The sequence below is a fragment of the Pituophis catenifer genome, unplaced genomic scaffold (assembly GCF_029215685.1).
Source record: "Pituophis catenifer annectens isolate HBS135680 unplaced genomic scaffold, rPitCat1.0.hap2 SCAF_3, whole genome shotgun sequence".
In the NCBI taxonomy this organism is placed as follows: Eukaryota; Metazoa; Chordata; class Lepidosauria; order Squamata; family Colubridae; genus Pituophis; species Pituophis catenifer.
In genome coordinates, this window is record NW_027256883.1 from 1,176,530 (window position 1) to 1,204,223 (window position 27,694).

The 27,694-nt window shown below is 50.8% G+C and overlaps 1 protein-coding gene across 1 annotated transcript; it reads right to left on the reverse strand.

Moving 5' to 3' along the window:
- Positions 1 to 427: 427 nt before the first annotated feature.
- Positions 428 to 27,694, reverse strand: PPP1R16A (protein phosphatase 1 regulatory subunit 16A). The gene is given in 11 exon segments (XM_070940197.1): positions 428 to 751; positions 753 to 800; positions 1,693 to 1,840; positions 2,741 to 2,870; positions 3,880 to 3,955; positions 4,163 to 4,288; positions 4,786 to 4,910; positions 5,990 to 6,093; positions 8,969 to 9,114; positions 11,450 to 11,520; positions 26,346 to 27,694. Coding segments are annotated over 11 exon segments (1,548 nt in total). The 5' UTR covers positions 26,596 to 27,694.

Sequence of the window (27,694 nt, forward strand, 5' to 3'; positions counted from 1 at the left end):
CTGGAACACAGCCAGAGAGAAGGGCGGGTGCAGGCAGACCGGCTCGCATGCCATCTCCGCATCTCTGCCTGGCACCCCCAGCCGATGCCTCCTGGGCATCACCACCCTCGGTGCCCAGACGCCAGGCCTAGCTGCACCCCGAGCCATTTGTCCGCAGCACTCGAGCAGGGGGTTGGCCTAGATGACTTCCAAGGCCCCTTCCAACTCTGCTACTCCACCGAGTGGGGCATTCAGCCCTCCCTGAGATCTCCAGGCCTAGACAGGCAGCAGAAGAACATTGTTCCGATTCGGCTCGCCAGGGGCCGGGCTCTTCCCGCAAGGCAGGTGGGATTCCACCCCCAGGTGCAGACAGCTGGGGCCGCCACATCACCCTCTCGACTGGACTCAGCACCAGGGACGCCGGCCTGGCCTGAGAGGAGAGGACTGCTCACATCAGCCGGCAGCATCGCCTCTTCTGGGCCGGCCTCTCTTCAGCTGGAGCAGTCAACTTGAGGAGGGGAGGGTCTCCGCTGGCTGCTGTAAAGTACACGGCGTTGGGCTCTGCCGGGGGGGCCGGAGGGGCCTCGGCGGGGCCGGGCGGGAGCTCTTCCGTGTGGGGCCGCTGCAGCTTGGCTGCTGCCCGCTGGCGCTTGAGGTCCGCTAAGGTGTGGTGGGCCTTCTCGTTGCTGAGGCCGGACGCCGGGTCCTCCTGGGCAGCCAGCTGGTAGGAAGAGGGGCGGTCCGGCCGCTTGGGGTAGAAGGGGTGAGGGGGGGGCCGAGCCATTGCGCTCCTCTGGCCCTCCTGCTTCCGCTTCGGGGTCCTGCCGGGATGCAGAGAGGGAGGGTCTAAGCTGAGCAGAAGACAGGGATGCCATCAACACCCATTCCTGTGCTCACTGCAGGCATCTAGGGAGGGCAGCCTCTGAGGCTGGGGGTCGGGCCCCCCTGTAGAAAGGGGGAACCGGTTGCAGGCTCAGCTTAGGAGGAGAAGGGGAGGGGGACACAGACAGGAAGGGAGCCCCCTCTGCTCTGCCATCCCTTCCCCACCAGGAAAGTGTCAGGTTTCCATGTTTTGTGGGGGGCGAGCCTCCTTCCACGGTGAGGGCCAAAAGCCCCAGGGAAGGGCCTCGGCAGGGCCAGGGGGGAATCCGGAGATGACGTGGGGGGATTTCAAGCCAATGGGAACTACGGGTAGTCCTGGACTTACAACAGTTCATTTAGTGACCGTCCAAGGTTGCAACGGCGCTGAAAAAAGGGACTTGGGCCGTTTTTCACACTCTCAACCGTTGCAACGTCTCCGGGGTCACGTAATCAAAATTCAGAGGCTTGGCAACTGTCACGTACTTATGAGGGTCACAGCGTCCCAGGGTCACATGATCCCCTTTTGCGACCTTCTGACAAGTCAAGGCAAGGGGGAAGCCAGATTCACTTAACAACCGTGGCAAGAAAGGTTGCAAAATGGCTCAAAGTCCCCTTAACAAATGCTTCACTTAGCCACGTAAACTCTGGACTGAATTGTGGTCGTAACTCAAGGACTACCTGTAAACGAAAGGCCGTTGATGAAGACCCTGGGACAGAGCCGAGGCTTTCCCAGAGATGCCGGCCCAAAGCCCTCGCTTGAGATGCCCCCGTCTGAGTCTGGGGTAAGAAAAGGGGGGAGGGGGAGGGTGCCAGGGAAGGGCTGGCTGGGCCCCCTCCATCTCGGAATCCCACCTGGACTTGGAACTGCCCGTCGGCCTGTCCGTCCTCGTCCTCCAGCTCTCCATCGCTCTGCCGCCGTTGCCACACGATGGCCTCCTTGGCATGCAGCTTCCGGTAGAGGTTGGTGCGCTGGGTCACGCTGACCCGCCTCACTACTTTCCTGTAAGTGGGGGAAGGAACAAGGCATAGTTGAGGGTCCCCCAGGGGCCTTGGAGCTCCTCCCCAACCCTCTTCATCCTCATCCTCCCTCCTTCTATCACTGAGGATGTTATCTAGTTTGGGTCATGAAACATCTGCAAGAAAACCACCCAGCTCAGAAAGCACCAAGATCCCCACAGTTGTTGTCATCTGCTTCCTCCTCCTCCTCCTCCTCCTCCTCCTCCTCCTCCTCCTCTCCCTGCCCTCTTGCTCTGGCCAAACCCAGTCTGGCCCCCCTCCCACCCGGCCCCTGGAGCCCCCTGTTCTGGCCTAGGCTTCCTGAGAAAGCATAAATCACAATTTTAGTCCCCAAAAGCCTCTTCTATTGAGACATAATGATTCACAAACAGCCTGTGAAGATTCCGACAGAGTCTTGAGTTGAGTTGACACAGTTGTTCAGGGTAATGTTGATAAGCACCCACTTTTCTCTCCCTTGAAAGGCTGCCAGGGACCTAACTGCCAATTAGTTTTGCAAGGCCAAGCGGAGCACAGAGTCAAACGGAGCTTCTCAGGCTTGAATTGACTACATGAACTAATGGCGTCCATTTGCTCCTCTTCTGTGTCTTATGGGAGGGGCCGATCATCTCCAAGCCTTACTCCCAAGTCGCCCTGTTTTTCCTTAATTGTCCTTGCCTTCTGGCAGCTCTGCACATGCCCACACTGGGCACAGGCTCACACTGTTCTTCTGCCTCGCTGATGTCAGACTCTGGAGGCAGCACATAACTCCCAGATGGCCCTGGCCCCCTCTCTGCCTCCGACGCAGAGCCCTCGTCCAGGCCTTTCCCAGACTCCAGGACTGGCCCATGGTCCTCCCCAGCCTCCTCACTCTCTGACTCCGGCTGCCGCCGGCCCACAAACCCACCCTCGGCTGCCGGCACTGGACGTCCGGCGCCGCAGCAGGGACTTCTGCTTGTCCTGGGATTTCATGATGGCATCCTGCTTGTGCTTCAGCTCCAGAAGTTTGGCCCGCACGTCTTCATTCGCACACACATCTGGCAGGGGGAGAGAGAAGCAGCCTCAGTGCCGCCCCAAAGCCTCTTCGCACTCGAGGGGCCCCTAGACGAAGACGGCTCTCTCTGAACATTTCACCCATTTTCTAGATTTCCACAAAATGCCCAAACCAGCTGGCTTCCCTCAATCCTCCAAGCCCAGGGTGACACGAATTAAGCTAAACGTGTGAATGGAGTGACTAGATGTTAAGGGGCCTGGCTAGGGCATGTTGAGTGAACTCAATCATGCTTTTCCCTTGTTACACTCTTGCCTCCCCAACTGTAGAAAATTGGGGTGTGTGTGTTAAAATCACTGGTTCAATACAAGCAACCACAAAAGCTAACAGACAAAACTCAGTTCCAATCTTCCTCCCTTCTTTTCACCAAAAGTCTTCTCCGGGATCTTCTTCTCAAGCAGGTGAGTAAATTATGCTCATTGCAATGGGTTTTTTTCCTTCTTGGGGAGGGTGTCCCTGTTGCTCTGGGTAACATTCTCAGTGTTGGAAGGGAGTGGGATTGGCTCTCTGATTATATGCAAGAGACTTGTCCTCTCAATATATATATGTATATGTATAGGTATATGTATATGTATATGTATATGTATATGTATATGTATATGTATATGTATATGTATATGTATATATATATATACATATACAGAGAGAGAGAGAGAGAGAGAGAGAGAGAAAACCTCTCTCCCTCCCAGCACTGATGATGTTACCTAGATAGGTCAGGAAACGTCTGCCAGGAGACCACCAAGCTCAGAGACCACCCGGGGCTCCCCAGCTGGGCCCTGAGCTACAAATACCTTCTCCTCTTGGTGTGTTTTCCCTTCTGCACCACAGCTGTATTAGCAGGAGGAGGGTGCTCATTCTAGACACGGAGGCCCTGCAGGGTTAACAGCCCAGTTCTGGCCTGCTTGGGGGCACCTGAGCCTGCCCAGAAGGTCCGGGTGGGAGGCCAAGGCCGCCCCCGTCCTCCCCTGCCCCTCCCTCCAGCTCCTTTTGCTCACCCAGCGGGCTCTCCTCCAACACCGACTTCCCGTTGAGATCTGCTCCGTGGGCCACCAGCAGCTCCACCAAGTGGACCTGTCAGCCACAGAAAAAGGGTTCAGGGGAGGGAGACCCCAGGCCGGGCATGAAGGGGAGATCCAACCTCTGGGAATTCAGGGCCTGGGTTGGTTCCCCCTGACCCACAATTGCCTGGGTAAGAAAGAGGCCCCTCAGCTGGCTTAGTCCTGTGAGGGCACCAGCTGGGCAAGCACCCCACCTGAAGGAGGAGTGAGCGGCACTCACCTGGCCCCAGCAAGCGGCGGCATGAAGCGGCTGCCACCCGTCCTCGTCCTTGGCGCTCAGGCTGGCCTGATGTTCTATCAAGAGCTCCGCAGCTTCCAAGTAGCCGTTGGCTGAAGCGATGTGTAGCTGCGGGGCAGGAAAAGGAGAGGCTGGTCCTTTGGGAAGAGAGGGACGCGCAGGGGCGGGCAGGCAAGTGGCTGAGCCTCACCTGAGCCACACGGGGGGCCTCATAAGGCTAAGCTGAGGTGGACCGAGTCCCACGGGCCTGGGCAAGGAAGAGCCGCCAGCGCCCGGGCCAGCTTCTACCCTGCTCCTGCGGCCATCTCAGAAGGAAAGAAAGCACAGGTGTTTTGCAGAGAAAGCTTGGAGGGAGGAAAGAAAGAGGGATGGATGGATATATGCATGGATGAATGGATGGATGGGAGGGAGGGAGGGAGGAAGAAAGGAAGGAGGAGAATGGGAGGAAGAAAAGAGGGAGGGAGGGAGGGAGGGAGGGAGGGAGGGAAGGAAGGAAGGAAGGAAGGAAGGAAGGAAGGAAGGAAGGAAGGAAGGAAGGAAGGAAGGAAGATTCAGGAGGACTTCTCCATCCCCCAAGTCACCCCAGAGTCCCAGATTCCCCTCACCAGGGTGGCCTTGTGGTCCAGAGGGGTGTCCAGATTGACTCCTTCCTTCACCAGCCGGTGGATGTCCTTCACCATGGTGGCCTCCACGGCTGAGCGAGCCTCCTCAATGGTGGCCTGGGTGATCTCTAAGGGGAGGAAGAGCAGCTGATAATCAGGAAAGGGGGCAGCAGCCAAATAATGTAGGATGTTCTGATGCAGATCCGGTTCAGGCTCAGAAGAGGCGCCCTCCTCAGTTTAAGAGGCTTCTTCTTCCAATCAAGGAGAATGTGGGTTGAAATGAGGGGTCCTTGGTGCTCGCAAGGCTTGGGGGTTTTCTTGCAGACGTTGCATGACCCAGCTAGATCATATAATCAATGCTGGAAGGGAGTGGGGTCTGAGGAGAGGAGGAGGAGGAGGAGGAGGAAGAAGAGGAGGACTGTGAAGTCCTTGGTGCTCTCTGAGCTTGGATGTCTTCTTGCAAATGTTTCATTACCCAACTAGATAACATTATCAGTGCTAGAAGGGGGCAGGAGGGGAGGAGGAGAAAGGAGGAGGAGGAGGACTATGGGGTCCCAGGTGTTCTCTGAGCTCTGTGGTCTCCTTGCAGGCGTTTCATTACCCAACTAGGTAACATCATCAGTGCTTAAGGGAGTGAGGTCTGCAGAGAAGAGGACGACTGTGGGGGGTTTCGTGCTCTCTGAACTGAGTGGTTTTCTTTCAGACGTTTCATTATCCAAATTAGGGAACATCATCCGTGCTAGGAGGGAGAGGGGTTTGCTCTCATTCGTATATACTAGTGAGTAGATAAACTAGTCGGTTTATATACCAAAAGTAAGAGAATCCCCACTCCCTACTAGCACTGATGATGTTACCTAGTTGGGTCAGGAAACGTCTGCAAGGAAACAACCAGCTCAGAGAGCACCCAGGATCCCAGGGTTTCTTCGTCATTCGTATGTGTCTCTCCAGAGTCGGGGCTGGGGTGCTGCTGAGGGACCGCTGCTTCCACCCCTCCCTGTAGACTGCCCAGCCCTGGCATGGAAGGATGTCCTGCCCCCAAAGCAAGCTGAGATGAGGGAAGGAAGCAGGATCATGTCAGGCAAGCTAGAGCCTCCTCAGCCAGGAGCAGCTGTGCCAACAAGACGCCCGGTCAGAGAGTGGGACAGGGAGGATCCAGAAGCCCCCGGAAGAGGCAAGGCAGGCAGAGCCCAGGCATAAGGCCCCTCACCTCGGTCAGCCATGGCCACTTCCAGGTAGTCCAGCGTGGGCTCATCCTCACAGAGGTCGTACGGCATGTTCCCATCCGAGTTGACGGCAAGCAGGTTGGCACCTCTGGAGGAAAAAAGGGTGGAGAGAGAGGCGGTGAAGCTGGCAGCCGCCACTGGGGGGGCATCTGAGAGTATCAGATACCGGGAGCTATTTTGGTCCATCCGGGAGCTGGCAAAACTGGCTCGGCTGGATGGCAGGAGATTGGGTTTCCTCCTCCCTTCGCTCCCTCCCGTTCAACGTGGCCGAAACGGCACCTCCTCTCTCTCCCTCTATGGGGACCCCAGGACGGTTGAGGAAGAGGGGCTGGGACGGCCCTGCCATCTGCTGACGGCTTTGCCAACCCACAGGAGACAGCAGGGGACAAGCAGAGAGGAAGGAGAGGCCTCGCCCGGCAGACCGACGGGATAATTTCTTTAAAAAGAAGCCCATCAGGCACCATGGCAGCGTTCTCATATTGCAACATAAGGATTGCAGTATAGATTGCAACGTAAGGACTGCAACGGAGATAGCAAAACTGCGTATTTGCGGTATTAAAATAACGCAATACAGGTAGTCCTTGACTTATGACCGCAATGGAGCCCAGCATTTCTGTCGCTAAGCGAGACAGCTGTTGAGTGAGTTTTGCCCCAGGTCATGACCTTTCCGGACACAGTTGCTAAGTGAATCGCTGCACTTGTTCAGTTAGTAACGCAGTCGTTAAGCGAATCCGGCTTCCCCATGGATTTCGCTTGTCGGAAGGTCGTGCAAATGGGGATCACGTGACCCTGGGACACTGCGACCGTCATAAATACGGGTCAGTTGACAAGCGGCAGAATTGTGACCACGTGACCCTGGGGAGGCTGCAATGGTCGTCGGTGTGAAAAACGGTCCTAGGTCACTTTTTGCAGTGCCGTCGTTAAGTTTCAACGGTCACTAAATGAATTAGGGCTACCTGTAAAGCCCTAAGGCTGCCCCTTCCTTCCTCCAGCATCCCCCACCAGTGCCTGAAGAGCGCCGGCCACATCCCCCTCGCAGCCAATTAGGACAGGGGCCTCCAACCTTGGCAGCTTTAAGCCAGGCGGACTTCAACTCCCAGAATTCCCCAGCCAGCTTTGCTGGGAGTCCAAGTCCTCCAGGCTTAAAGCTGCCAAGGTTGGAGGCCCCAGAATTAGGAGCCTGCAGGAAAAGCCACGGGGATTTCTGGGGCCCCCAGTGGGAGGGTGCCCAGTGCGTCCCGCCACAAGCTCAGATTTGGGGACGAGATGGGACATCTGCATCTGCCCTGGATTTACCTCCAGTTTCAATATTACACCACAACATTTGAGGAACTAAATGCCAAAACACAGCCAACCTCTCATGGCTCAATCTGGACAGGGCAATTACTCAGCACACCCCTCCCTACTTGTGGTGCACAAGAGGAGGATGAACAATTCGGGCCCACGACTGAGCTAAGGGCTGAGGATAGAACCAAGATCACGTGAAGTGATCACGTAAGGAGCCTGGATAGCTCAACAGACTAAAGCACTGTTATTAACATTCAGCTGCCTGCAATTACTGCAGGTTCGAATCTCGCCAGGCTCAAGGTTGACTCAGCCTTCCATCCTTTCTAAGGTAGGTAAATTGAGGATCCGGATTGTGGGGGCAATAAGCTGACTTTGTATAAATATACAAAAGGATGAAGGCTATTGCTTAATATATTGTAAGCCGCCCTGAGTCTCCGGAGAAGGGCAGCATATAAATCTAATTTTTTTTAAAAAAAAGTGTAAATACCACTTTATAAGGCTTTGGTAAGGCCACACCCGGAATCCTCCATCCAGTTTTGGTCATCACACTATATAAAAAAGGTTGAGACTCTGGAAAGAGTGCAGAGAAGAGCAACCAGGATGATGAGGGGACTGGAGGCTAAAACATACAGTGAACGCTTGCAGGAACTGGGCCTGGCTAGTCTAGTGAAGAGAAGGACCAGGGGAGACAGGAGAGCAGTCTTCCAATATTTGAGGGGCTGCCACAGAGAGGAGGAAGGGAGTCAACCTATTCTCCAAAGCACCCGAAGGCAGGACAAGAAGCATTTAGGGATGAGATTTGGGGACGAGATGTGACACCCATAATCCTTTGTGATGATGTGCACAATCCACGAAGAGTGAAGACCATAAATTCTACCAACCGGCTAAATAAGATTGATATGTCCTGGTGGAAAAACCAGGCAGGGTGTTCTCCTTCTCAGAGTTAACGCCGGAGTGTGTGTGTGTGTGTGTGTGTGTGTGTGTGTGTGTATGGGAAGAGATTACACTCAAGAGGAAGACCATCGGAGACTCCATGCCTCCCCCCACAAGGGAGGACAAGGGAGTTGGGGGAGAAGAGCAGGAGTCCTGGCAGCAGAGCTTAAGAGAAAGGCTTGACAAAGGATGCTCTTATCCAGGTGGTTGACTCAACAAGAGAGTCAGTTTGGCCTAGGGGTTAAGGCATCAGGCTAGACAGCGGGAGATGGTCAGTTCGAGTCCCACCTTAGTCATAAAAGCCAGCTGGGTGATTTTGGGCCAGTCCCTCTCTCTCACCTCACCTCACCAGGTTGTTGTCGTGGGGAAAATAGGAAGAGAGAGGAATGCTAGATATGTTGGTCACCTCGAGTTATCCATAAAGATAATAAAGGCGGGATATAAACATAAATATTTCCTGAATGTGGGAGAGGAAGGGAATTGGGGCCACTGTCCGCCTCAGTGGCTGAAGGACAAACTAAGTTTATATTATTTACAGAAGCCTTCCAATTGCCGAAATGGCCCCTAAGCCACCAACATATTCCTGACTCTCACACGCAGCCACTGCCCACCCTGGGGGCCCTCTGGGGCCGGGCCAGCCTGAGCCCCACCAAAGCTAGCAGGGACCCCCAAGGACACCCCCACCCTCACGCCCCTGCCCCAGCTGATGGGTTTTGCTCCGCTTTCCAAGGAGCCCCTCCTACCTCTGAACAAGCAGCTCCACCAAGTGCAGGTGCCCACAGGTGGCGGCCGCATGCAGCGGGGTCCAGAGTTCGCTGTCGCAGGCGTTCACATCGGCCCCGGCTTCCAGCAGCAGCTCCACCATCACCCCATAGTCGTCAATGCAGCACTGGGAAGGGGAGAGGAAGAGCAGTGGCACATGAGGGGGGCAGGCGGGGGCCCCTCCAGAGGCCTTGTCTGTCGCCTTGGACAGGAGGTCTCCAATGGCCAGAAGGTGAGCCCCCCTAAGCCTCCTCCCACTGGCCCATCTTGCTGGCTTCCCATTGCAGGTAGTCCTCGACTTGATAGATAGATAGATGATAGATAGATAGATAGATAGATAGATAGATAGATAGATAGATAGATACATACATACATACATACATACATACATACATAGATACATAGACAGAAAGACAGACAGACAGACAGACAGACAGAATTATTTATTGGTCAAGTGTGACTGGACACACAAGGAATTCGTCTTTGGTGCATACGCTCTCAGTGTACATAAAATAAAAGAAACGTTCATCAAGAATCATAAAGTACAACACTTAATGAGAGTCATAGGGAACAAATACGCAATCAGGAAACCATATCAATATAAATCGTAAGGATACAAGCAACAAAGTTAGTCATATAGTCATAAGGAGATGGGTGGTGGGAACAATGAGAAGATTAATAGTAGTGCAGACTTAGTAAACGGTTTGACAGTGTTCAGGGAATTATTTATTTGGCAGAGTGATGGCGTTGGGGAAAAAACTCTCCTTGTGTCTACTTGTTCTGGTGTGCAGTGCTCTATAGCGTCGTTTTGAGGGTAGGAGTTGAAACAATTTATGTCCAGGATGCGAGGGGTCTGTAGATATTTTCCCAGCCCTCTTTTTGACTCGTGCAGTATACAGGTCCTCCGTGGAAGGCAGGCTGGTAGCCATGGTTTTTTCTGCCGTTCTAATTCTCCTCTGAAGCCTCTGTCTGTCTTGTTGGGTTGCAGAACCAAACCAGACAGTTATAGAAGTGCAGATGACAGACTCCATCATTCCTCTGTAGAATATTACAAACATTCGTTTAGTGACCGTTCAAAGTTACAACGGCACTGAAAAAAGTGACCGGTTTTCAAACTTATGACCGTGGTCATGTGATCAGAGTTCAGAGGCTTGGCAACTGACTCGTATTTATGACGGCTGCCGTATCCCGGAATCATACGATCCCCTTTTGCGACCTTCACACAAGTCAACGGGGGATCCAGATTCACTTAACGGCCGTGTTCCTAGTTTAACTGCTGCAGTGGTTCATTTAACAACGATGGCAAGAAAGGTCGTAAAATGGGCAAAACTCACTTAACAACTGCCTGGCTTAGCAACAGGAATTTTGGGCTCAATTGTGAGGATTACCTGTCATCTCACGGTCTGAAAACGGCATCGAAAAAAGAGGGAACTGGGCCCTTCTGGATATTGAACTTTACACTCAGTGCCACTTTGTGTATTTACTCAACACAACCGCAGAGCTGCCAAAAGGTTTACAATCCGCAACAGAAAGAGCGAAGGGAGAAGATCAAACCCGCACTTTAAAAAGGAGGGATTTAGGTCCATCCCACGGCTGGAGAGAAGCAGCCCTCTTCCCAAGGCCACCTCTGCATCACCACCACGTGTCCCCCTGTAGAATTCATCACCATCATCATCATCATTTAACGACCCCCTTGCGGGGTGGAGTCTGGGCAACTGAATGGAGCTAGCAGAGTGTTTTAATGGCCGGATGCCCTTCCTGTCGCCAATGCGGAGTTTTGTTCAGCAGATCTATTCTCATGGTGCCCAGAGAGAGAAATATCTGCCTCTACTTAAGATCGAACTCACAGCCTCTTGATGGTGAGGCGAGAGCTCCGCCTCTAGGCCACTGCACCACTCTGTGTCTCATAAAGTTATTGAAAGAGAAGTGTGAGGGGAAGGACAGAGGGAAAAAAACAGTCGAGGGAGGAGAACTACAAGAGGGATGAGGAGGTCATGGTTAGAGACCAAAGAGATGTCCAGGAGGACCCAGTCTCCAAGACAGAGTAACTCAGGACCACAAAAGAGCCCAAAATATCCACTGCTGAGCAAGACACTTGTTAAGTGAGATCCCCTCTTATATCTCATTCCTGAGAAATGCCCCCTCCCCCCCCTCGAAGATACCTTAGGATGCAGCCTCCCCCATCAGGTGCCCTCTGGATCTCCAGGCCGGCCATTCCTGATCTGGCTGGCACCAGGTGTGATGGGGCCCTTGTGGAGAGGACAGCAGCGCCATCATCAAGGGAGGAGCCCCTGGGATGCTGTGAGGGCTTGTGCATGTGTGTGTGTGTGTGTGTGTGTGTGTGTGTGTGTGTGTGTGTGTGTGTGTGTGTGGTGGGGGTCTGCCATGTAGAGCAAAGCACCTGTCACCTGGCCCAGGAGGTGGGAGAATGGAGGGCAGCCGGCGGGAAGTGCTGGGCTCACCTGGTGCAATGCGGTCAGTCCATCCTCGTTGCTCAGGTCGGGGCTGATGCCGTTTGCAAGGCAACGGTGAACTGTAAAAAGAAAAATATCTCTCTCAGGCCAGGAGCTTTGGGGGGGGGGGATTTTGACCACAAAGATGCCAAAATACAACCAGCCTGTTAGGGTTCAATCTAGACAGGGCAATTACTCAGCAGATCCCTACGTGTAGTGCACAAGAGGATGAACAATTTGGGCCCACAGCTAGGAGGCTAGGACACTAGAGATAGAATCAAGATCACGTGAAGTGTTAATACCACTTTATAAGGCCTTGGTATGGCCATACTCGGAATCCTGCATCCAGTTTTGGTCGCCACGATGTAAAAAAGGCATGGAGACTCTAGAAAGAGTGCAGAGAAGAGCAACCAAGAGGATTAGGGGATTGGAGGCTAAAACCTAGGAAGAACGGTTGCAGGAATTGGGTAGGTCTAGTTTAATGAAAAGAAGGATTGAGGTGGAACATGATAGCTGTGCTCCAATATCTCCGGGGTTGCCCCAAAGAGTGGGGGCCACCTATTCTCCAAAGCACCAAAGAAGGCAGGACAAGAAATAATGGGTGGAAACTAATCCAGGAGAGAAGCAATCTGGAATTAAGGAGAAACTTCCTAACAGTGAGGACAATTAACCAGTGGAACAGTTTGCCACCAGAAGTGCTCCATCGCTGAAGGTTTTCAAGAAGAGACTGGACAGCTGCTTGTGTGAAATGGTATATGGTTTCTTGTCAGAGCAGGGGACTGGACTAGACTAGAAGATCTCCAAGGTCCCTTCCCACTCTGTTATTTTGTTAAACCCCAAGAGTGTCTCAAACCAAACTTTCACCTAGACTGGGAGGGGCGGAGGGGGGGGGGGGAGAAAGCATGGCCCTTTTAAGGCTAGTCATAATGGGGCCCTACCTGCCCACCCCTGACCTTGACTCAGAGACCTCCTGAAGGCTGCCTTCACTGCAAGGAGCCACCATCAGAGGCCGATGCAGGCTTGGCCGAAACTTCCTGGAGCTCCGGGTTGGGTGGAGTCAGCTGGGACTGGCAGATGAAATGCCAACATTCACAGGGAAGGGAGCCAAGAGCTTAGCCTGCATTCAACTGAGAAACGGAACAAACAGGCAAAGGCCTCATCTCAGAGGTACCACGGCCTGTTGTACCCTCAACAAACGAAGACATTTTGCCAAGGAAGGAACAGCCCAGGGAGTGGAGGAGCAGCAGCAGGGAGCCTGCAGTTCACAAAAACCTGCAATTTTGACCCCTGAGGCACCTTTGCGGCTCCCGCAACGGGCAGCAGGTGCCCCGAAATCCTGCAAGGGAAGGTGAGGAGACTGCCAGGTTCTGCCTGTGGAAACAGGGGCCGGCATTCCGTAATCCCGAGTCACTCTTCCAAATACAGGTAGTCCTTGATTCATGACCACAGTTGAGCCAAACATTTCCGTTGCTAAGTGAGAAAGCTAAGTGAGTTGCTAAGTGAGACATTTGTTAAGTGAGCTTTGGCTCATTTTCCAACTTTGCTTGCCAACATTGCTAAGTGAATCACTGCAGTTGTTAAGTGAGTCACCCGGTTGTCAAGCGAACCTGGCTTCCCCAGTGACTTTCCTTGTTAGAAGCTCACCAAAGGGGATCACAGGACATACTGGGACAAAGCAACGGTCGTAAATACGAGTCAGTTGCCAAGCATCTGAATTTGGGGATGGCCTTAAGTGTGAAAAACGGTCCTAATCCCTTTTTTCAGGGCCGTCGTGACTTTGAATGTTCACTAAGTGAACCGTTGTAAGCCCGGGACTGCCCCTCGGTGTCATTCTTTTTTTCATTTTCATTTTTTCCCCCTTTTGCTTTACAGTAAAAGACCTCCGAGGTTCCCATCCACCCTTGTGAGTCTCTGTTCTTCCTTTTCAAGATTATATAGATATATATTTAAAAAAAAAGGTCCTTCCCAAGAAGCCACAGGACACGCCCCCCTTTCCTGACCCAGAACAAGGAAGTCCATGGTCTTTGTAGACATAACACTCTGCAAGGGAACCATCCGACACCCCAGCTGATGGATTGACTCCTAACGGCCTTCAAAGGTAGCCATCTATGGTGGTTTATTGTGCTTGCGGGTGTCACCTTATACAGAAGGACAAAAGGGAGTGCTAGGGAAAAAAATGAGGTGTACGATGATCAAAGGCCTGGAGACTAAAACACACGAAGAACGGCTGCAGAATTTGGGTTTGGCCAGTCTGGAGAAAAGAGGAATTAGGGGGGACATGATAGTAATATTCCAGGATTTGAGGGGCTGCCACAAACAGGAGGGGGGTCAAATGATTCTCCAAAGCACCAGAAGGCAGGACAAGGAGCAACGGGTGGAAACTCATCAACCTGGAATTAAGGAGAAACTTCCTAACAGAACAATTAATCTTGCCTCCAGAAGTTGTGGGTGCTCCAACACAGAAGGTTTTCAAGAAGAGACTGGACTGCCCCTTGTCTGAAATGATATAGGGCTTCCTGCCTATATAGTCCAAGGGGTTGGACTAGAAGACCTCTGAGGTCCCTCCCAACTCTGTGATTCTGTAAGGGAAGCTCAAGCATTCCCTTCCCCTGAACCCCAGGAATTTGGAATGCGCCGGAAGAATTTGCCGCCTCTGCTGTGCTCCTGACCAACAGGAACAGCCCTTTCTGCCCCAAATTCTTCCCCACATACTAGCTTTCAAAAGGGTGTAACTGCCCACCCTTCAACCTGCAGGTCCCAGAATTGAAAGCAGCGTTTCTGGAGATACCTGGGGGACCTGGGGAAAAAATCCGTTCCTCTAGAAGAGGCAACAGCACCCGAAGGGAGGCCTCAGTGGCCCCACTTGCTGTGGTTAAAGATCTCCTTAGACCAGGGGTCTCCAAATGTGGCCCCTTTAAGACTCGTGGACTTCAACTCCCAGAATTCCCCAGCCAGCATGCGCTGGCTGGGGAATTCTGGGACTTGAAGTCCACGAGTCTTAAAGGGGCCACATTTGGAGACCCCCTGCCTTAGATTCAAGATTTATTTTATTTTATTTATTTTATTTTGAATTTATATACCGCACCTTCTCCCGAGGGACTCAGGGCGGTGTACAGCCAGCTAAAAACATACAATACAAACATTAAAAACAATTAAAAGGATATATATTAATTTGGCCCCAATTTAAAATGACAAACCAGTTAAAAATGTTTTTTAAAAAATGTTATGTTAAGCCAGCCCGGCTTGCTGGAAAAAGGAAGTTTTAAGGGCACGGCGGAAGGCACCGAGGTCTTGAATTCTCCTTATCTCTGGGGGCAGCTGATTCCAGAGGGTGGGAGCCCCCACAGAGAAGGCCCTCCCCCTGGGGGTCACCAGCCTACATTGTTTGGCTGAAGACTTCCTCCTGTCCTGAAATCAAAGAGGCAGGAAAATTGGGGAGGACCCAATTCTCCAAGAAGGACCGTGGGATGGTCTTGCATCCTCCCTATCAGAGCTGAGAGCGGTCAATGACAACTTGCTGTGGGGCAAGAGTTACACTGATATCGAAGAAATGGTGGGACAGAATCAGAGAAAGAAAGGATGCCGAAGGAGGGGCAGCATGAAAGTTGCATGCCAAAAATAAAAATATTTTTTTTATTTTTTCTTTCAAATAATTACATTGAATTGTTCAATTGTCCCACGGCGAGTTGTTCCATTTGGAGCCAACAAGTAGGGGGCCGGGCTGCAGAAGCAGAGAAGCCAGCTCTAGAAGGAGGGAGCCGAAGCTGGCCTCAGCCCACCCACCATAATCATCTCTCGGTTCCTGCCAGGACAGATGGGATATGTTGGTCTAAAGGGGAGGGAGGGAGGGAGGAAGGAAGGAAAGATGGGAGGGAGAGAGAGAGGGACTGAGGTAGAGGAAGGAAAAGAAAGAGGGAGGAAGGAGGGAAGGAAGCAAAGATGGGAGGAAGGAAAGGAGGGAAGGGCAGGAGGGAGAAGAAGGAAAGGAGGAAGGGAGGAAGGAGGGGAGGAAGGAAAGAAAGATGGGAGGAAGGAAAGGAGGAAAGGGCGGGAGGGAGGGAGAAGAAGGAAAGTAGTGAGGGAGGGAAGGAGGAAGGAAGAAAAGATGGAAGAAAGGAAAGGAGGGGAGGGAGGGAGAAGGAGAGGAAGGAGGAAGGGAGGAAGGAGGGAAGGAAGGAAGGAAAGATGGGAGAAGGGAGGAAGGAGGGAAGGAAGGAAGGAAAGATGGGAGGGAGAGAGAGAGGGACTGAGGTAGAGGAAGGAAAAGAAAGAAGGAGGAAGGGAGGAAGGAGGGAAGGAAGCAAAGATGGGAGGAAGGAAAGGAGGGAAGGGCAGGAGGGAGAAGAAGGAAAGGAGGAAGGGAGGAAGGAGGGGAGGAAGGAAAGAAAGATGGGAGGAAGGAAAGGAGGAAAGGGCGGGAGGGAGGGAGAAGAAGGAAAGTAGTGAGGGAGGGAAGGAGGAAGGAAGAAAAGATGGAAGAAAGGAAAGGAGGGGAGGGAGGGAGAAGGAGAGGAAGGAGGAAGGGAGGAAGGAGGGAAGGAAGGAAGGAAAGATGGGAGGGAGAGAGAGAGGGACTGAGGTAGAGGAAGGAAAAGAAAGAAGGAGGAAGGGAGGAAGGAGGGAAGGAAGCAAAGATGGGAGGAAGGAAAGGAGGGAAGGGCAGGAGGGAGAAGAAGGAAAGGAGGAAGGGAGGAAGGAGGGGAGGAAGGAAAGAAAGATGGGAGGAAGGAAAGGAGGAAAGGGCGGGAGGGAGGGAGAAGAAGGAAAGTAGTGAGGGAGGGAAGGAGGAAGGAAGAAAAGATGGAAGAAAGGAAAGGAGGGGAGGGAGGGAGAAGGAGAGGAAGGAGGAAGGGAGGAAGGAGGGAAGGAAGGAAGGAAAGATGGGAGGGAGAGAGAGAGGGACTGAGGTAGAGGAAGGAAAAGAAAGAAGGAGGAAGGGAGGAAGGAGGGAAGGAAGCAAAGATGGGAGGAAGGAAAGGAGGGAAGGGCAGGAGGGAGAAGAAGGAAAGGAGGAAGGGAGGAAGGAGGGGAGGAAGGAAAGAAAGATGGGAGGAAGGAAAGGAGGGAAGGGCGGGAGGGAGGGGGAAGAAGGAAAGTAGTGAGGGAGGGAAGGAGGAAGGAAGGAAAGATGGAAGGAAGGAAAGGAGGGGAGGGAGGGAGAAGGAAAGGAGGGAGGAATGGAGGAAGGAGGGAAGGAAGGAAGGAAAGATGGGAGGGAGAGAGAGAGGGACTGAGGTAGAGGAAGGAAAAGAAAGAGGGAGGAAGGAGGGAAGGAAGCAAAGATGGGAGGAAGGAAAGGAGGGAAGGGCAGGAGGGAGATGGGAGGAGGGAAAGGAGGGAAGGGTGGGAGGGAGGGAGAAGAAGGAAAGTAGTGAGGGAGAGAAGGAGGGAGGAAGGAAAGATGGAAGGAAGGAAAGGAGGGGAGGGAGGGAGGGAGAAGGAAAGGAGGGAGGAAGGGAGGAAGGAGGGAAGGAAGGAAGGAAAGATGGGAGGAAGGAAAGGCCTATTTTTAGACACACACCCTTTTTCGTCCAAGCCTCACATTATGCACTAATTAACCGGGCAAAAGGCAAGGAAGGGATTGTGGGAGGCAGTTAGGAAGCCCCCTTTACAGATTGGGGGGGGGGGCAGCACCGTCGAGAGACACCTGGGGCTGATGGAGCAAGCTCCGAAGAGCAAGTTGAACTCCCAGGAAAAGAAGAATAGAATGACAGAGCTGGAAGGAACTTGGAGGTCTTCTAGTCCAACCCTGTACATAGTCAGCTTGAATAGCAAGCTGAGTTCCGACTCCAAAGGCGGGACATGATGGCTGGATTTGCACAACACGCTGAACCCAGGCTAACAAGAAAGACCTAGCTGCCATGTTCGCAGGACAACCAAACCCTGCTATGGTGTTTTATTTATGCCAGTTGTCCAGTGATAAAGGGAAAGGGAAAGGTTCCCCTCGCACATATGTGCTAGCTGTTCCTGACTCTAGGGGGCAGTGCTCACCTCCGTTTCAAAGCTGAAGAGTCAGCGCTGTCCAAAGACGTCTCCGTGGTCATGTGGCCAGCATGACTCAACGCCAAAGGCACACGGAACGCTGTTACCTTCCTGCCAAAGGTGGTCCCTATTTTTCTACTGGCATTTTTTACCTGCTTTCGAACTGCTAGGTTGGCAGAAGCTGGGACAAGTCACAGGAGCTCACCCCATTACATGGCACGAGGGATTCGAACCGCTGAACTGCCAACCTTTCGATTGACAAGCTCAGCGTCTTAGCCACTGAGCCACCACGTCCTGTGATATATGATGGCAATTCCATTCCTTTCCTTTGCCCCGTCCCTTCTTCCTATCTTACCTCCCTCTTTCTTTTTCTTCTCCCTCCCTCTCTCCCTTTCCTTTCCTTCCTCTCTTTTCCTTCCATCCATCTTTTCTTCCTTCCCCCCTCCTATCCTTCTTCTCCCTCCCTCTCCCTCCCTCCTTTCCTTCTTTCCAACTTTCCTTCCTTCCTTTCCTCTACCTCAGTCCCTCTCTCCCTCCCTCCTTTCCTTCCATCCATCTTTTCTTCTTTCCTCCCTCCTATCCTTCTTCTCCCTCCCTCTCTCCCTCCTTTCCTTCCTTCCTTCCTTTCCTCTACCTCAGTCCCTCTCTCCCTCCCTCCTTTTCTTCCATCCATCTTTCCTTCCTTCCTTTCCTCTACCTCAGTCCCTCTCTCCCTCCCTCCTTTCCTTCCATCCATCTTTCCTCCCTCCCTCCCTCGTCCTGAGTGCTCTCGGGGTGTGCTTTTTCTCACAGACGTTTTCATGACCCAACTAGGTAACATCATCAGAGAGACCCCCACATCTATGGTGGATGCACATGAAACTAGAAATCCTCAAGGAAGTGAATTTTTCCAAACATGGGTAAAACTGTGCAGCATTGTAAGCGTCCGGGATCTGAGGGGGGAATTATTGTACTAAGTAACATGACTGGGTAGATGTGACAAAGGCAAGAATGCAGAAGAGGCTGTTTGGATGCCTAAGAATGAATGGGAAAGCTGACTGACGAGAAGCTGCCTAGAAAAAGGCCTTTGTTTCGAATATTGAAGGGCATTCATGCGTACCCGGAGCAAAGGAATGAAGGTAAATCTAAAAAGATGACAGATTAGATTGTTTATGACGAAAGACCGAGAGATTCAGAGATCAATACAAGGAGGATCAGAGGTTCCAAATGTCAGTCAGCCGGGGTTTTTTGGCAGTGCAAATCTTGAGAAAAAAAAACGGATCTGGAAGAAGAAAAGAAGAACAGGGGGGAAAAAAAGAGTGAAAGTAGGAGGGCTTCAGGGAGAGAGAAGGGATGAAATGATTTGGGGTAGAAAGAGAACGTTAGTGATGCAGCGAAGGGTAGCATGGAAAGCAACGCTTTAAATTTCTGGGATCCAAGACGGAAACCATGAAAAAGGAAGAATAAACACAGCCAGGGGAAAGGAGACGGATGACAGTGGGATTGTGGTTTGCTTCTGGTGTGGCTGAGCTGCTTTTGGGGTGGCCGTGGGGAGATCTGCATCAGAGGGAGGGAAGGATGGGTCTCCCCTGCCATTCAGAATCGCCCTGCCTTGTTTAGACTCCACCGGGTTCCATTTGGAGTTTAGGCCCCTGGTAAAACTTTTCATCAATTGGTTGCTGACTTGTCTGAATTTAGATCACGTGACCAATGGTCGTACATGTGAAAAATTGTAAGTTGAGGACTACCTGTACTGCCTTCTCAGCTGCTGAATCTCGGCTACAAGCTTTTGCATTTCCTGGTGGCCTCCCATTCGGGCACACGCCAAGCCAGACCCACCTTAGCTTTCAAAATCAGCCAAGGCCAGCAAGGTTTCTGCCAGCTCAGCAGGGCAAATGCCCCGGACACACCCTATTAAAAGCAACACTCCCACCCACCCCCCTTCTTTCTTTCTTTCTTTCTTTCTTTCTTTCTTTCTTTCTTTCTTTCTTTCTTTCTTTCTTTCTTTCTTTCTTTCTTCTTCTTCTTCTTCTTCTTCTTCTTCTTCTTCTTCTTCTCTTTCTTTCTTTCTTTCTTTCTTTCTTTCTTTCTTTCTTTCTTTCTTTCTTTCTTTCTTTCTTTCTTTCTTTCTTTCTTTCTTTCTTCTAGGGCACCCAAGCCTTTCTCAGCAGTTACCATTATTCCAGTTTGTTTATCTCCAACCCCTCCTGCTAGGATTAAGTTTAAAGTCCTCCTGATGAAACTCCCTTGGCTTCGGTCAAACACGTGACTAGTCCTCACGAAAGCCAGCCATCTATCATCCAGATAAGCCAAAATGTAATCCAGAAACTAAATTACTTCCACTGAAATGCCACTCCTTCCCCTAGAGGAGAGCCGGGCGACTTTACGACCTGGGGACTTCAACTCCCAGAATTCCTGAGCCAGTTACACAAAGGAATATTGGAGCTAGGATTCATATCCCAACACAGAAGATTCTTAGGCTGAATATAAAGAGACGTATCTTTTAGGTCTAATAAGGAACTTGAAAAAAATATTGGAACTTAGAGGTTATACATGTTGAAGGAGCAAGTTTACTTTGGGTACAAAAACGGAAGGAGACTTCGATTCCCACAATGGATGAATGGATACAAAACTGGATGGAGTTAGCAGAGGGGGCTAAATTGACCGCTTTGATTCAAGAAAAGAAGAACACAATTAAATTTTTTTGGGAAATCGCTTCTGGACTTTGTGCTTGGGGTGGAGAGAAAAAAAATGAAACTTTGATTTTGGGTTTTGCTGATTAGATAGGTTTGGTGTCACAGAAATGGCCTAGTATATATAATTATATAAAAGCAAAAAGTGGAGCTTTTGCATTATTGCCTTATTCTCCTGCCCCAAAAGGAATCGAAAGTCAATGCTTTTCCTTTTCGTTTTCCCACTCTATCCTACACTTTTCACCCTTCCCTTTTTCCTCCCCTATTTTACCTCTATTTTCATTTTTCTTTATAATTTTGTATTTTATACTTTGATAAATACAAATTTCTGAATCACAAGGAATTCTGGCGGTCAAAGTCCACGGGTCGTAAAGTCACCACAATTGCCCACCCCTGCCCTAAAGGATTTTTTTCCTTTCCCACTTGACGGAATAGGATGGGAACGTTCCCATTTTTTCCAAGCCCTGGAGCTGGAATTTCAAGGTCCACGATGATGCAATTCTGTTCTCGGCAATAATAACCCTTAGCAGGACGGAATGACTGTGAGAGGACTTGATAAGTCTTGGAAGTGTCACATCCCTAATCTGCGTTCCATAAAACCCAGAGCCACCGTGATTCTTTTCCTGGAGTGACCAGTTCCAGCTGGTCTTACGGTTGTTATCCACAGGATTCTTGCCTGCCTTCTGGACTTCAGAGGTCAACCCCCTGTTTCCTGCAGAGTAGGCAGAATTGGGAGGGGGGGGGGTTTGATAAAGATTTTCAAGGTCCAACCCCCTGCTCGAGGGGGGTCTACCATTTGTCTGAAATGGTATATAGGGTCACCTGCTTGAGCAGAGGGTTGGACTAGAAGACCTCTGAGGCCCCTTCCAACTCTATCATTCTACGTTCTATGTGCCTCTATTAAGCTTCCTACATTTTATTTTTATTCAAGCCATATTTTCAGAGACTGAGGCTGTCGAGTTGATGCAGAATATATTCCTGGGGGGAATATTCCCATGGGCTGCAGGATTGCTTCAGTGGTTAAAACATCACAATTGAAATAAGCATCTCAATGAAGATCTATGAAATTGTACGAAGAGATAGGATCCATGGATCTTCCAATGGACTACTATCCAATGAAGTCTAGGAAGAGCAACAAAGATAATAAAGGGGCTGAAGGCTAAATTATACGATGAACGGTTGAGGGAACTGGCCTAAGGAAGAGAAGAAGTGACTTATAGCAGCCTTCCAATATCTAAGGGGCTGCCCCAAAAAAGAAGGGGTCAGCCTGTTCTCCAAAGCCCCTGAGGGCAGGACAAGAAGCAACAGATGGAAACTTACCAAGGAGAGAAGCAATTTGGAATTAAGGAGAAATTTCCTGAAAGTGAGAACAATTAATCGGTGGAACAACTTGCCACCGGAAATTGTGAATACTCCAACGCTGGAAGTTTTTAAGAAAAGATTGGACAACCATTTGACCAGGATGGAGTAAGGTCTCCTGCTTCAGCAGGGGGTCAGACTAGAAGACCTCCAAGGCCCCTTCCAGCCCCAGGATTCTATGTTTTAGGATGAAGAATATCTCCCATATCTGCTGCTTCTGATTGTCACAGCCCCACAGTTTGCTTTCCTATTTGACTGTCTTCCTTACGGGCAGAGCTTTCTGCTTGCAGGGCTCGATCTGAGCTACGAAATCTTCTGCTTTTTCTTGAGCTAACAAGCGGGACCAAGGGCTGCTTCAATCCTCTCATTTTCTCCAAGCTTCAACTTGCTGTAAATATATGCTAGGCTTATTTCAAATACCACAAGCATTACAGAAGATATCATTTATTTTGGCTTCTGTTTCTTCCGTCACTACCACTAAATGCTTTTCATTTTTATTTGTTTTTTTAGTTCCCCTAGTAGTTATTTTTTTCTAAGGCGAAAGGCTCAGATTAAATGGTGAAAATGTCGGGAATGCTACCTATTCAGAAGGATGTAAAATGCAAAAGTGCTGAATGCCATGCAAAGTTATGAAAGTAGTCCCAATATAATCTAGTAAACTATAACTCAGGCACAGGATATTTTGGCATGAAATTTAGTCTACCACCCAATGCCAGCTCATTTTTTCTGTAATTCTGGAAGGTAGATCCAGCTGATCACTATACAGCATACTTTTATAACTTGTGGCAGGTTAGACCAGACACAAGTTGTCCCTTGCTTTGGGATACTTGCAGAAAAATATATTAGGAAAATGTTAACCTTGAGCTGGTCAGAATCGAACTCCTAGCAGTGGGCAGAATCAGCCTGCAATACTGCATTCTAAGCACAGCAAACCATGGATGGATGGATGGATGGATGGATGGATGGATGGATGGATGGGCAATAGCAACCTAGAATCAAGGAGAAATTTCCTGACAGTGAGAATAACTAATCGGTGGAAGGGCTTGCCTCCAGAAATTTTGGGTGTTCCAACACTAGAAGTTTTTAAGAAAAGATTGAACCTCCACTTGAGTGGGATGCTAGAGGTTCTCCTGCCTTGAGCAGAGGGGTTGGGCTAGAAGATCTCTGATGTTCCTTCCAACCCTTCGATTCTATGGTTCTATGTATTATTGGTTTCCCAAATAATAAATTACAGGTATTCCTCGACTTACAATCGTTCATTCGGTGACCGTTCAAAATTACAACAGCGCCAATAAAAAGTGACTTATGACTGTTTTTCACACTTACGACCGTTGCAGCATCCCCATGGTCACGGGATCAGAATTCAGCAATTGGCTCATATTTATGACGGTCGCAGAGTCGCAGGGTCACGGGCTCCCCCTGGGTGACCTTTGGACGAGCAAAGTCAGTGGGGAAGCCAGATTCACTTAACGACCGTCTTAGCAACAACCACTGCAAGAAAGATTGTAAACTGGGGCAAAACTGGCTTAACAACTGCCTTGCTTAGCAACAGAAATGTGGGGCTGAACTGTGGCTGTAAGTAGAGGACTACCTGCACTTAACACTTAACAAACCGAATGAGTCCGGATGGATCAGAGATCAAATCTCAGACGTGACAATCCTCTGGAAAAACTAAAAGAACCGTTTCTGTGGTCCAGAAACTGTCCACAGTGAGCTGCCTTTGCAGAATTTGTGAAAACTTTTGCCTTTGCTACCTTTTCCCACACAGAATAAATGGGGAGAGAAACCTCAGGGGGTCCAAAGACAAAACCCAAATGTCTTTTTGTGTCAGCTTTTGCAACTCCTGAAAATGCTGCACTGCACCAGTTTGGCAAAATGAAAAGTGCAGACCCCCCCCCCCCAAAAATTATCTGATCCTAATGGGTACAACCTACCTATAGTATCCCAATGCCACTCGGGGGTGGAGGGAATTAAAAATTGCAACACGGGCCGTGAAAAGGCTGCCCACCTCGATGTACATGTGCCTGCCCTAATTCTGGGAGATACATAACACAAAAGGCTTCTTGTTTGTCCCCACAAAGAAATTATTGCCTTGCTTCCTTGGGAAGCTTCTAAAAGATGAGTAAACTGTAATTATGTCTCTGCTCCATCCTTTCTTTCTTTCTTTCTTTCTTTCTTTCTTTCTTTCTTCTTTCTTTCTTTCTTTCTTTTTCTTTCTTTCCTTCCTTCCTTCCTTCCTTCCTTCCTTCCTTTCTGCCTGCCTATTGGTTGTGTTTGTTTTAATCTCCCTCAAAGGTTACCAAGGGAGGAGCCCCGCAGACAGAAGGCAAAGACGGTTTCCGGCCTAAGAGGAAGGCAGTAGTTCCATCTTTGTTTGTTTGTTTATATATATACACCCTGCCTCTATTATGTTTATGAATACCTCAATGAGGCAAACATAGCTAATGTTCCTGCCTCCTCCTATTTTCCCCACAACAACCCCTGTGAGGTGAATTGGGGAGAGTGAGAGACAGAGACAGAGAGACTGGCCAAGGTCACTCAACCAGCTTTCATGGCTAAGGCAGGACTTGAACTCATGGCCTCTCGCTTTCTAGCCCGGTGCTTTAACCACTATACCAAACTGGCTCTCCTAATTTCATAGGGCAAGAAGGGACTTTGGGGGTCTTGTAGTCCAACCCACTGCCCATGGCAGGAGATCTTATACCATCCCAGACAAATGGAGCTCAATGGTCGAGACTAGCTCTACTCAAGTTTCATTCTGAGCATATATTATGAAGTTGGGATTTTTAACTAATCCCCCAAAAGGCGGAGTCTGCATGAAATCCCAGGGCTCTAAGGGCGCGTCCTTTGACAAAAATGACAATGGATCCTTGTAAAGGCACGAAGGGCTCGAGGTGGCCTCTGGGTGTGTGGGGGAGACCTTGGTAGACGTGAGCAGAAGAGGACAAGAGCTGCCAGACGGGATGGGACAACTCGTTGCGGGCCAATTCAACAATTCAATTTAATTATTTAAAGTAATTTTAAAACTTTTGTCATTCGCATTTCATTTTGCCGCTTTCTTTAATGATTCTATTCCAGTATTTCTTCTATATAGGTGTTAACTCCTGTCCCGTGCCGAGCTGGCCATGCCGGGGTGTCCCATGGCACAGTGGCCACAGCAAATTGGCTGTGAGGGGTTGTCGTAGAACCCCCTGTACCAGCTCTCTGCTTGCAAGGACAACACGGGACGGAGAAGACCTGTTTGGCTAGAGAAGGGTGAGCTGCGTGAAACCTGTCGGTCAGCACCCACCTCTTGTACTACCAACCGGGTGCCCTGCCTCGCAAGCGAAGCCTTCTCCAAAAATAAGTTCCTCTGGGCTTATACAACTGGGCTCCCCACTGTGCTCTCTTCAGCTCCAAGCTTGGCACCTTCTGAAATAGCCCACCTCCACTCAGGCGCCCCAGGCAACCCCTTCCCAAGGGGTGGCTCTCCCTTCCAAAGGAGATCTGGTGGCTCTCCCTTCCAAAGGAGAGAAGGACAAGACAGCTGCAGAGGAAAGGAGAGGATGGGGACTCAAGGATTCCCCTCAGCCAAAGGGGAAAAGAAAGGCCACTCAGACGGGCCCAAAGAAGCTGCCACAGGGAAACGGGCAGCTATGGCCATGTGGAGGTTTAGACACACGATTCATCGTCCAACAACATGCTGGCTGGGGAATTCTGGCAGTTGAAGTCCACAAGTCTTGAAATTGCCAAGGCTGGAGCCCTCTGAACTAGGGCAGCAACTGCACCCCGACTTTAATTTTTTTAAAAGATTGTTTCTAACTAGAAATTGCATTAGAAAGTTTAATTCTGTTTTCATTTTAAAAACAATGCATAATTGGGAAGCTGGCTGGCTACAAAGCAAAGCCCCTTCTAACAAAGCCACTAGTACTGATGATGTTACCTAGTTGGGTCAGGAGACGTCTGCAAGAAAGCCACCAAACTGAGAGAGCACCAAGGACCCTTCATTTCAACCCTGAGCAACAAAGATTCCCCTTGATTGGTATCAAAGCCCCTTCCTCCAGCATCAACTGACACTCCCAAGAACCGCTCTCCTCCCAGCCAGGCCCCTCAGGCATTCCCAGAAACTGAAAGGGAGGGATGGCTGCAGCCCAGCGCCAGGTTGGAATCGGTGCTGAGGCTCACCTGGCACGGGGGGTAAAAGAGCTGCCAGGGAGCACAGGAAGCATCTGCTGGGTCTAGAAGAATAACAGACTCAACCTTCCAAATAGCAATAAAAACCTCCCTTGTTATGACCCGTAATCCCTTAACTCGGGGTCGAGTCGGGGCTGGATGGAGCTGAGCATTTACTGGCCGGATGCCCTTCCTGACACCACACGGAGTTCACAGCAGATAGCAATAAAGGAGAATACAGGTAGTCCTCAACTTACAACAATTCATTTACTGACTCCTCAAAGTTAGAACGGCCCTGAAAAAAGTGACTTGTGACCGTTTTTTACAGTTACCACCTTAGTAGCATCTCCACGACTGTGGGATCAAAATTCAGAGGCTGCGCATTGTGACCGTTGCCGTGTCCCAAAGTCACGTGATCTCCTTTTGCGACCTTCTGACAAGCAAAGTCAATGGGAAGATTCACTTAACAACCGGGTTACTAACTTAACAACTGTGGTGATTCACTTAACAACGGTGGCAAGAAAAGGTCATAAAAAGGGGGCAAATCTCACTGAACAAATGCCTCACTTAACAACCGAAATGTTGGCCTCAATTGTGGTGGTGAGTGGAGGACTACCTCCATTCCTTCCTTCCAAGTGTGTCCACCAGACCAAAAGGCAGCTGATCTGACCAGGGAGAGTCTTAAAATCTGGGGAGGCTCTTGGAGGCGCCTCGTCTCAACACCCCTTTCCCCCACCTACCTTCCTCCACATCATTGCGGCTGGCAGCCTCCAAGAGCTGGACGTTTTCAGGAAAGACCACCTTCTTCTCCTTGGCGGCCCTCCGTCTCTTCTTCTCCCCTTTAGCCTTCTTGCCCTGCACGTCCTTCTCAAACTGCGCCCACTTCTTCAGCTGCTGGGTGCGGCGCTTCTGGGCATGCTTCAGCCGCTCCTGGGTGCCCATCCGGGCAACAGCTGACATCTCAGCCAGCAGCTCCAGGTGGTCTGCCATGCCTGGCCAAACGCAGATGCTCACCTGCGACTCACGGTTAAAAGCATTTGGAAGTGATGGACGGGGGCAGGTGAGGCGAGGGGTGGAGGGGCCGAAAAGCTCTCTCTCTCTCTTGAGTACCAACGGCAACTCCTCAGAGGAGCCTGGCAAGAAGAAGGCCACACCCGGGCCGGTCAACGTGCATCTTCACAAATTTGGGAGAAAGCTGGCTTTTAATCAGTCAAGGGAGCCTCTCCGCAGCTGGTGCCAGCCCTAACAAGGAAAGCTGCACCTTTCTTGCCTTCCTCATACAAGCGGATCCTGTGATAATGGGCACTCACAAACGGAAGGATCTGTGAAGCGGCCCTACAGGGAGGCTCGGGAGGCACGTTGGCTGCCCGCCTAAGGCAGGGTGAGGGGCTGCTAGCCCTTGTCCTCCATGTTCAAAAGACCCCCACTGGGGAAAAGAGCAAAGCACCAATCCTTCGTTCTTTGGTGTCCGCCCGGCCCCTCAAGTACCAAACTCAGCCTGTGTCTCAGCCCCTTTTGACCAACCGTTCCCGCTGAGCTGAGTTTCCAGGTGTCCCCGTGGAGAGAGGTGCCGGCGATCTCAATCTCTTTACAACACTCCTCCTCCGGCGTCTCCTCTGGCGTCCCTAAAAGAGGACTTCAGTGCCTGGGGGCAGGCCCCTTTGAACTGCCCTCACAAGCCTGAGACTGGCCCAGAGCCACCCCTGCCAGACAGGGAGCCCACGGCTGCATCTCCTTCCAAGCGGAGTCCGCGGCTGGCTGCACATTCCAAGCCTTCCTTCGTGCCAGCAGCAGCTGCTTCAGAGCAAAGTCCTTGAGGGAGCTCTTTCGCTCTCCTTCTCCCCGCAAGGCATGGGCTCTCCTCGCCTCTAGCAACTTAATTAACAAATGGATTTGTCAATAAAGAAAAACTTCCTGGGAGTCCTTGGCTGCTTTCAAGGGGGCCGTTTCACTCCAGCTGCTCCGGAGCACCGCAAGACAAACCGGTTGACGGACGGACGGACGGACGGCTGCTGGGCTGGAGTAAGCCCTGCTGGCTGAAGACTCCTCCCTTCGCGTGGCGCTACTGGGGCGCTGGGCTGAGCTTTCT